This window comes from Cherax quadricarinatus, chromosome 7 (assembly GCF_038502225.1).
Source record: "Cherax quadricarinatus isolate ZL_2023a chromosome 7, ASM3850222v1, whole genome shotgun sequence".
Taxonomy (NCBI): Eukaryota; Metazoa; Arthropoda; class Malacostraca; order Decapoda; family Parastacidae; genus Cherax; species Cherax quadricarinatus.
The window spans coordinates 3,587,458-3,598,713 of record NC_091298.1 but is presented as its reverse complement, the minus strand read 5'-3'; the positions used below and the strand labels follow the sequence as shown (position 1 = coordinate 3,598,713).

General features: G+C 44.1%; 1 protein-coding gene across 1 annotated transcript in view; it reads right to left on the bottom strand.

The window, feature by feature from the left end:
* Nucleotides 1-5,804: 5,804 nt before the first annotated feature.
* Nucleotides 5,805-11,256, bottom strand: part of LOC128686710 (uncharacterized) — a 42,954-nt gene continuing 37,502 nt past the window's right edge. The window contains exons 4-5 of the mRNA XM_053773740.2: nt 11,234-11,256; nt 5,805-6,511 (exon numbers count right to left, since the gene is read on the bottom strand). The exon at nt 11,234-11,256 is cut by the window's right edge and continues 91 nt beyond it. Coding sequence (XP_053629715.2) covers nt 6,210-6,511; nt 11,234-11,256 — 325 coding nt within the window. The 3' untranslated portion in view covers nt 5,805-6,209. The remainder of the gene's footprint in view (nt 6,512-11,233) is intronic.

Genomic DNA, 11,256 nt, shown 5'->3' with positions numbered 1-11,256 from the left:
TCCTCACACTCTCCCTTGCTGTATCTCTCCCTCACACTCTCCCTTGCTGTATCTCTCCCTCACACTCTCCCTTGCTGTATGTCTCCCTCACACTCTCACTTGCTGCATCTCTCCCTCACACTCTCCCTTCCTGCATCATCTCCCTCATACTCTCACTTGCTGCATCTCTCCCTCACACTCTCACTTGCTGCATCTCTCCCTCACACTCTCACTTGCTGCATCTCTCCCTCACACTCTCCCTTGCTGTATCATCTCCCTCATACTCTCATTTGCTGCATCTCTCCCTCACACTCTCACTTGCTGCATCTCTCCCTCACACTCTCCCTTGCTGCATCTCTCCCTCACACTGTCACTTGCTGCATCTCTCCCTCACACTCTCACTTGCTGCATCTCTCCCTCACACTCTCACTTGCTGCATCTCTCCCTCACACTCTCACTTGCTGTATCATCTCCCTCATACTCTCATTTGCTGCATCTCTCCCTCACACTCTCACTTGCTGCATCTCTCCCTCACACTCTCCCTTGCTGCATCTCTCCCTCACACTGTCACTTGCTGCATCTCTCCCTCACACTTTCACTTGCTGCATCTCTCCCTCACACTGTCACTTGCTGCATCTCTCCCTCACACTCTCACTTGCTGCATCTCTCCCTCACACTTTCACTTGCTGCATCTCTCCCTCACACTTTCACTTGCTGCATCTCTCCCTCACACTCTCCCTTGCTGCATCTCTCCCTCATACTCTCCCTTGCTGCATCTCTCCCTCACACTCTCCCTTGCTGCATCTCTCCCTCACACTCTCCCTTGCTGCATCTCTCCCTCACACTCTCACTTGCTGCATCTCTCCCTCACACTCTCCCTTGCTGCATCTCTCCCTCACACTCTCCCTTGCTGCATCTCTACCTCACACTCTCCCTTGCTGCATCTCTCCCTCACACTCTCCCTTGCTGTATCTCTCCCTCACACTCTCCCTTGCTGCATCTCTCCCTCACACTCTCCCTTGCTGCATCTGACCTCACACTCTCCCTTGCTGTATCTCTCCCTCACACTCTCCCTTGCTGCATCTCTCCCTCACACTCTCCCTTGCTGCATCTCTACCTCACACTCTCCCTTGCTGCATCTCTCCCTCACACTCTCCCTTGCTACATCTCTCCCTCACACTCTCCCTTGCTGTATCATCTCCCTCACACTCTCCCTTGCTGCATGTCTGCCTCACTCTCTCCCTTGCTGCATCTCTCCCTCACACTCTCCCTTGCTGCATCTCTCCCTCACACTCTCCCTTGCTGCATCTCTACCTCACACTCTCCCTTGCTGCATCTCTCCCTCACACTCTCCCTTGCTGCATCTCTCCCTCACGCTCTCCCTTGCTGCATCTCTACCTCACACTCTCCCTTGCTGTATCTCTCCCTCACACTCACCCTTGCTGCATCTCTCCCTCACACTCTCCCTTGCTGTATCTCTCCCTCACACTCTCCCTTGCTGTATCTCTCCCTCACACTCTCCCTTGCTGTATCTCTCCCTCACACTCTCCCTTGCTGCATCTCTCCCTCACACTCTCACTTGCTGCATCTCTCCCTCACACTCTCACTTGCTGCATCTCTCCCTCACACTCTCCCTTGCTGCATCTCTCCCTCACACTCTCCCTTGCTGCATCTCTACCTCACACTCTCCCTTGCTGCATCTCTCCCTCACACTCTCCCTTGCTGTATCTCTCCCTCACACTCTCCCTTGCTGCATCTCTCCCTCACACTCTCCCTTGCTGCATCTGACCTCACACTCTCCCTTGCTGTATCTCTCCCTCACACTCTCATTTGCTGCATCTCTACCTCACACTCTCCCTTGCTGCATCTCTCCCTCACACTCTCACTTGCTGCATCTCTCCCTCACACTCTCCCTTGCTGCATCTCTCCCTCACACTCTCCCTTGCTGCATCTCTACCTCACACTCTCCCTTGCTGCATCTCTCCCTCACACTCTCCCTTGCTGCATCTCTACCTCACACTCTCCCTTGCTGTATCTCTCCCTCACACTCTCCCTTGCTGCATCTCTACCTCACACTCTCCCTTGCTGTATCTCTCCCTCACACTCTCCCTTGCTGCATCTCTACCTCACACTCTCCCTTGCTGCATCTCTCCCTCACACTCTCCCTTGCTGTATCTCTCCCTCACACTCTCCCTTGCTGCATCTCTCCCTCACACTCTCCCTTGCTGCATCTGACCTCACACTCTCCCTTGCTGTATCTCTCCCTTTTACTCTCCCTTGCTGCATCTCTCCCTCACACTCTCCCTTGCTGCATCTCTCCCTCACACTCTCACTTGCTGCATCTCTCCCTCACACTCTCCCTTGCTGCATCTCTCCCTCACACTCTCCCTTGCTGCATCTCTACCTCACACTCTCCCTTGCTGCATCTCTCCCTCACACTCTCCCTTGCTGTATCTCTCCCTCACACTCTCCCTTGCTGCATCTCTCCCTCACACTCTCCCTTGCTGCATCTGACCTCACACTCTCCCTTGCTGTATCTCTCCCTCACACTCTCCCTTGCTGCATCTCACCCTCACACTCTCCCTTGCTGCATCTCTACCTCACACTCTCCCTTGCTGCATCTCTCCCTCACACTCTCCCTTGCTGCATCTCTCCCTCACACTCTCCCTTGCTGCATCTCTCCCTCACACTCTCCCTTGCTGCATCTCTCCCTCACACTCTCCCTTGCTGCATCTCTCCCTCACACTCTCCCTTGCTGCATCTCTCCCTCACACTCTCCCTTGCTGCATCTCTACCTCACACTCTCCCTTGCTGCATCTCTCCCTCACACTCTCCCTTGCTGCATCTCTCCCTCACGCTCTCCCTTGCTGCATCTCTACCTCACACTCTCCCTTGCTGCATCTCTACCTCACACTCTCCCTTGCTGCATCTCTCCCTCACACTCTCCCTTGCTGCATCTCTCCCTCACACTCTCCCTTGCTGCATCTCTACCTCACACTCTCCCTTGCTGTATCTCTCCCTCACACTCTCCCTTGCTGCATCTCTCCCTCACACTCTCCCTTGCTGTATCTCTCCCTCACACTCTCCCTTGCTGTATCTCTCCCTCACACTCTCCCATGCTGAATCTGTCCCACACACTCTCCCTTGCTGCATCTCTTCCTCACACTCTCCCTTGCTGCATCTCTCCCTCACACTCTCCCTTGCTGCATCTCTCCCTCACACTCTCCCTTGCTGCATCTCTCCCTCACGCTCTCCCTTGCTGCATCTCTCCCTCACGCTCTCCCTTGCTGCATCTCTACCTCACACTCTCCCTTGCTGTATCTCTCCCTCACACTCACCCTTGCTGCATCTCTCCCTCACACTCTCCCTTGCTGTATCTCTCCCTCACACTCACCCTTGCTGCATCTCTCCCTCACGCTCTCCCTTGCTGCATCTCTACCTCACACTCTCCCTTGCTGTATCTCTCCCTCACACTCACCCTTGCTGCATCTCTCCCTCACACTCTCCCTTGCTGTATCTCTCCCTCACACTCTCCCTTGCTGTATCTCTCCCTCACACTCTCCCTTGCTGTATCTCTCCCTCACACTCTCCCTTGCTGCATCTCTCCCTCACACTCTCCCTTGCTGCATCTCTCCCTCACACTCTCCCTTGCTGCATCTCTCCCTCACACTCTCCCTTGCTGCATCTCTCCCTCACACTCTCCCTTGCTGTATCTCTCCCTCACACTCTCCCTTGCTGCATCTCTCCCTCACACTCTCCCTTGCTGCATCTCTCCCTCACACTCTCCCTTGCTGCATCTCTCCCTCACACTCTCCCTTGCTGCATCTCTCCCTCACACTCTCCCTTGCTGCATCTCTTCCTCACACTCTCCCTTGCTGTATCTCTCCCTCACACTCTCCCTTGCTGCATCTCTCCCTCACACTCTCCCTTGCTGCATCTCTCCCTCACACTCTCTCTTGCTGCATCTCTCCCTCACACTCTCCCTTGCTGCATCTCTCCCTCACACTCTCCCTTGCTGCATCTCTCCCTCACACTCTCCCTTGCTGCATCTCTCCCTCACACTCTCCCTTGCTGCATCTCTACCTCACACTCTCCCTTGCTGCATCTCTCCCTCACACTCTTCCTGCCTTACAACAGTGTCAGTAACATTAGCAGGGGCCAAGATCTGTGACTCGACCCTTGCAACCACAACTAGGTGAGTACATGATAATCGTAATTTAATAAAGAATATTAACTTTATTGACGACCCTCAAACATTATTTTCAAGTGAAGAATATCATGTTTAATAAGGAAATAAAACCAGAGTGTGATAAACCCAGGGTTAAATAAAACCAGAGTGTGATAAACCCAGGGTTAAATAAAACCAGAGTGTGATAAACCCAGGGTTAAATAAAACCAGAGTGTGATAAACCCAGGGGTAAATAAAACCAGAATGTGATAAACCCAGGGTTAAATAAAACCAGAGTGTGATAAACCCAGGGTTAAATAAAACCAGAGTGTGATAAACCCAGGGTTAAATAAAACCAGAGTGTGATAAACCCAGGGTTAAATAAAACCAGAGTGTGATAAACCCAGGGTTAAATAAAACCAGAGTGTGATAAACCCAGGGTTAAATAAAACCAGAGTGTGATAAACCCAGGGTTAAATAAAACCAGAGTGTGATAAACCCAGGGTTAAATAAAACCAGAGTGTGATAAACCCAGGGTTAAATAAAACCAGAATGTGATAAACCCAGGGTTAAATAAAACCAGAGTGTGATAAACCCAGGGTTAAATAAAACCAGAGTGTGATAAACCCAGGGTTAAATAAAACCAGAGTGTGATAAACCCAGGGTTAAATAAAACCAGAGTGTGATAAACCCAGGGTTAAATAAAACCAGAGTGTGATAAACCCAGGGTTAAATAAAACCAGAATGTGATAAACCCAGGGTTAAATAAAACCAGAGTGTGATAAACCCAGGGTTAAATAAAACCAGAGTGTGATAAACCCAGGGTTAAATAAAACCAGAGTGTGATAAACCCAGGGTTAAATAAAACCAGTGTGATAAACCCAGGGTTAAATAAAACCAGAGTGTGATAAACCCAGGGTTAAATAAAACCAGAGTGTGATAAACCCAGGGTTAAATAAAACCAGAGTGTGATAAACCCAGGGTTAAATAAAACCAGAGTGTGATAAACCCAGGGTTAAATAAAACCAGAGTGTGATAAACCCAGGGTTAAATAAAACCAGAATGTGATAAACCCAGGGTTAAATAAAACCAGAGTGTGATAAACCCAGGGTTAAATAAAACCAGAGTGTGATAAACCCAGGGTTAAATAAAACCAGAGTGTGATAAACCCAGGGTTAAATAAAACCAGAGTGTGATAAACCCAGGGTTAAATAAAACCAGAGTGTGATAAACCCAGGGTTAAATAAAACCAGAGTGTGATAAACCCAGGGTTAAATAAAACCAGAGTGTGATAAACCCAGGGTTAAATAAAACCAGAGTGTGATAAACCCAGGGTTAAATAAAACCAGAGTGTGATAAACCCAGGGTTAAATAAACCAGAGTGTGATAAACCCAGGGTTAAATAAAACCAGAGTGTGATAAACCCAGGGTTAAATAAAACCAGAGTATAATAAAACCACCATATAATAAAATCAACATATAAAAACTGGCAATTTTACTCCAAATTAATGCTCTTTAACCAGATTTTTTTAATAGCTGGAAAAATCTAAATTCATTCACCAAAAAAAAAAAAAAATAAATAAATAAATAAATAAAACTCCAAAATAAAATGGAAGATAATAATTTTTTTTATTTCGTTCAAAATATTAAGATTTGGTTCAAATTTTTATAGTATCGTCACAACGTAATTTGAAAAAAATATTAAAGGTCTTTTTTTTATAAATAAACCATTATAGATTTGATTAGTTTTATTTGGGTTTAAAAATAGATCACAGGATAGACGAATTAGACACATCAGCTCAACTTTTAACTCCAGGAATTTTTTCAAGTTTCAATTCCCGGAATTTGTCAACTGATTTGGGCATTATAATTAAAAAATATAGAATTTAGTTGTATATCCCATCAGAACATCACGTGTCGTTGAGAAGAGAATGTTAACTAATAGGTATAAACCTATACATAAATAAACCCGGTGATTTATGTTAATAAACCTGGTGAGAGAGAGAGAGAGAGAGAGAGAAAGATTTATTTTCTGATGATGGTAATCTCTGGGGTGGAAAGTTTAGGAACACGCGCCGTAGAAGTCCTCAGCAGTACACTCCCTGAGGCAGCAGTTTCTCCTGATGTCACTGAGAGACCTGGGTACCAAGACAGGCCAGTCTACCTCCCTGTCTCTCTTAGCCAGGGAGATGTCTCCTAGGAAGTGTGTAGCAGAGTTAACCCGGACCAATCCATTTTCTCTTTCTTGATTTGTCTCGCCATTCTCCCTGATCGCTTGCCAGGGGTCGTTGACGAGGTCGTTCCCCAGGCCATTGGAGTCCTCTTGGAGACTTAGGTCGTGGTACCCATTCAATGACATCCATCCTAATGTAATGGAGAAACAGTTCTTGACTGTTGTGATTAAGTCAAAGACCCTAATAATAATAATAATAATAATAATAATAATAATAATAATAATAATAATAATAATAATAATAATAATAATAATAATATTAATAATAATAATAATATATCTTTATTTTTACAAGTACATATATAAGGTATACAGACCATAGCCGACATCAGTGACATACTACTATATAGAAAGCCTCGGGCAAATTAGGTCAGAGTTCTGTCCCAGGATGCGACCCACACCAGTCAACAAATTCCCAGGTAACCATTTTACTGATGGCTGATCATAGACAACAGGTGTAAAGAAACACGCCCAATGTTTCTACCCTCTCTGAGAATCGAACCCAGACCCTCGCCGTGTGAAGCGAGAGCTTTAGCCACTAGGCCACGGAGTAATGGAAATAAGTCAGGAATCCCTGTGTAATTTACAATATCTATGATAATTGTACTTACGTGTACCTTCGATTAAAGAACCTTAATTACTGTCTTCTATGTATAGTTTTGCAAGGCTGAGGGATTGATTACCCACGATAACCCTCAGAAAAGTCAGAGTGACATCAGGGTCGTTGCTTGCCATTGGTCATAACATGTCTGCATATATCTGAAGACGTTTCAGCAACCAGCGGCTTTTTCAATTTAATTTGGCCCGTGGTCTGGTAGGCAACGCTTTCCTTTCACACGCTGAGTGTCCGTGGTTTGATCCCCGGCAGAGCGGTAACATTTGGCGTGTTTCCTTACACCTATTCTCCCGTTCACCTAGCAAGTAAGTAGGTACCTGGGTGTTAGTGGACTGGTGTGGGTGGCATCCTGGGTAACAAGACTGAGGATCACAATGGAAATAACACAGACAGCCCTCAATGACACACTGATTTTCTTGGGTTATCCTGGGTAGCTAACCTTCCGGGGTTAAAAAAATCCGAACAAAATGTTATCTTAACGGTGACAGTAGAAGATGGGGTAATCAGTCCCTCAGACTTGTAGAGTTACACAGAAGTTTACCAGATTGTTTCAGCTTTCTGTTAGTGCGGCTCTCAACTGACTCTAAAATAACATCAAGAATAATTCTTAAAACAATGATTAAAGTAATCTGTCAGTCTATACACTGATACATACATACCTCTCAGTATATATATATATATATATATATATATATATATATATATATATATGTATATACACAAGGATACACATCTCTCAGTACATGTGCACACACAAGGATACACATCTCTCAGTACATGTGCACACAAGGATACACATCTCTCAGTACATGTACACACGCAAGGATACACATCTCTCAGTACATGTACACACACAAGGATACACATCTCTCAGTACATGTGCACACTAGGATACACATCTCTCAGTACATGTACACACGCAAGGATACACATCTCTCAGTACATGTACACACACAAGGATACACATCTCTCAGTACATGTGCACACACAAGGATACACATCTCTCAGTACATGTACACATACAAGGATACACATCTCTCAGTACATATACATACACAAGGATACACATCTCTTAGTACATGTACACACACAAGGATACACATCTCTCAGCACATGTACACACACAAGGATACACATCTCTCAGTACATGTACACACACAAGGATACACATATCTCAGTACATGTGCACACACAAGGATACACATCTCTCAGTACATGTACACATACAAGGATACACATCTCTCAGTACATATACACACACAAGGATACACATCTCTTAGTACATGTACACACACAAGGATACACATCTCTCAGCACATGTACACACACAAGGATACACATCTCTCAGTACATGTACACACACAAGGATACACATCTCTCAGTACATGTACACACACAAGGATACACATCTCTCAGTACATGTACACACACAATTCAATTCAATTCAATTCAATTCAAATTCAAAGTTTATTCTCTATAAAGATTACAATGTTGAATTTACAGAATTTGGTTGTTGTGTGGTTTACATGTAGTTAAATAATGATTACAGAGTGTACCACTAGAACGCCTAGCATGGCTAGGCATTTCGGGCAGACTTAGTTTAATTCTTTGTTTTAAAATATTACAAATTATGAGGTAAGTTGGTATTATGGCTAAGTGACTAAATACTAGTTTGTGAGTTTAGCAATGTGAATGCTTTTGTTTTGGCACAGTACATAGTTTCAGTATTGGAGTATCATAGGATTCATTATTTTAAGATTGAGATTAATATTTCTGTTTATGTTCAAATGGGTGAGTGAGTGTAAGTGTGAACCACCAGGTGGTATTCGTGTAGTTAGTTGACGGGGTGTATCAGGAAGATAAGATGTTTTCTAATGGTAGTTTTGAAGGTGATGAATGTGTCTGCAGTTCTAGAGTTCTCAGGTAGGGTGTTCCAGATTTTAGGGCCTTTGACATACATTGAATTTTTGTAAAGGTTTAGTCGGACACGGGGAATGTCGTAGAGATGTTTGTGTCTGGTGTTATGCCTGTGGGTTCTGTCACAACTATCAAGAAAGCGTTTTAGGTCAAGGTTGATATTGGAGTTTAAGGTCCTGTAGATGTAGATTGCACAGTAGTAAGTGTGGATGTACTGAACAGGGAGTAAGTTTAGATCTATGAAGAGTGGGGGGGTGTGTTGCCAGGGATGGGATTTGGTGATTATTCTTACTGCAGCTTTTTGTTGGGTTATTATTGGCTTTATGTGTGTTGCTGCAGTTGATCCCCAAGCACAAATAGCATAGGTGAGGTATGGATAAATAAGTGAATGGTATAGTGTGAGAAGAGCATTTTGCGGCACGTAGAATCGTATCTTGGAGAGGATCCCAACTGTTTTGGATACTTTTTTGGTTATGTGTTGGATATGGGTGCTGAAATTCAGGTTGTTGTCAAGGTATAGGCCTAGGAATTTGCCCTCATTATGTCTGGTAATTAGAGTGTTGTCGATCTTAATGTTAATTTGTGCATCTCCTTCTCTGCTACCAAACATAATACAGTAGGTTTTGTCAGTGTTAAGCGTAGGTTTATTGGCTGTCATCCAAGTCGATATTTTGATACACATCTCTCAGTACATGTACACACACAAGGATACACATCTCTCAGTACATGTACACACAAGGATACACATCTCTCAGTACATGTACACACAAGGATACACATCTCTCAGTACATGTACACACACAAGGATACACATCTCTCAGTACATGTACACACACAAGGATACACATCTCTCAGTACATGTACACACACAAGGATACATATCTCTCAGTACATGTACACACACAAGGATACACATCTCTCAGTACATGTACACACACAAGGATACACATCTCTCAGTACATGTACACACACAAGGATACACATCTCTCAGTACATGTACACACACAAGGATACACATCTCTCAGTACATGTACACACACAAGGATACACATCTCTCAGTACATGTACACACACAAGGATACACATCTCTCAGTACATGTACACACAAGGATACACATCTCTCAATACATGTACACACACAAGGATACACATCTCTCAGTATATATACACACAAGGATAGACATCTCTCAGTACATGTACACACACAAGGATACACATCTCTCAGTACATGTACACACAAGGATACACATCTCTCAGTACATGTACACACAAGGATACACATCTCTCAGTACATGTACACACACAAGGATACATATCTCTCAGTACATGTACACACACAAGGATACACATGTCTCAGTACATGTACACACACAAGGATACACATCTCTCAGTACATGTACACACACAAGGATACACATCTCTCAGTACATGTACACACACATGGATACACATCTCTCAGTACATGTACACACAGAAGGATACACATCTCTCAGTACATGTACACACACAAGGATACACATCTCTCAGTACATGTACACACACAAGGATACACATCTCTCAGTACATGTACACACAAGGATACACATCTCTCAATACATGTACACACACAAGGATACACATCTCTCAGTATATATACACACAAGGATACACATCTCTCAGTACATGTACACACACAAGGATACACATCTCTCAGTACATGTACACACAAGGATACACATCTCTCAGTACATGTACACACAAGGATACACATCTCTCAGTACATGTACACACACAAGGATACATATCTCTCAGTACATGTACACACACAAGGATACACATGTCTCAGTACATGTACACACACAAGGATACACATCTCTCAGTACATGTACACACACAAGGATACACATCTCTCAGTACATGTACACACACATGGATACACATCTCTCAGTACATGTACACACAGAAGGATACACATCTCTCAGTACATGTACACACACAAGGATACACATCTCTCAGTACATGTGCACACACAAGGATACACATCTCTCAGTACATGTACACACACAAGGATACATATCTCTCAGTACATGTACACACACAAGGATACACATCTCTCAGTACATGTACAAACACAAGGATACACATCTCTCAGTACATGTACACACACAAGGATACACATCTAAAGAATTAGAAAAAACTTTGAATTAATTTTTTAACATCATACAAACACATCACTGGTGTATAAACATCATACAAACACATCACTGGTATATAAACATCATACAAACACATCACTGGTATATAAACACAAGAATACGGCAGCAATAACGATATATCTCACTGTTAAAATCAGCAGCAGTGATG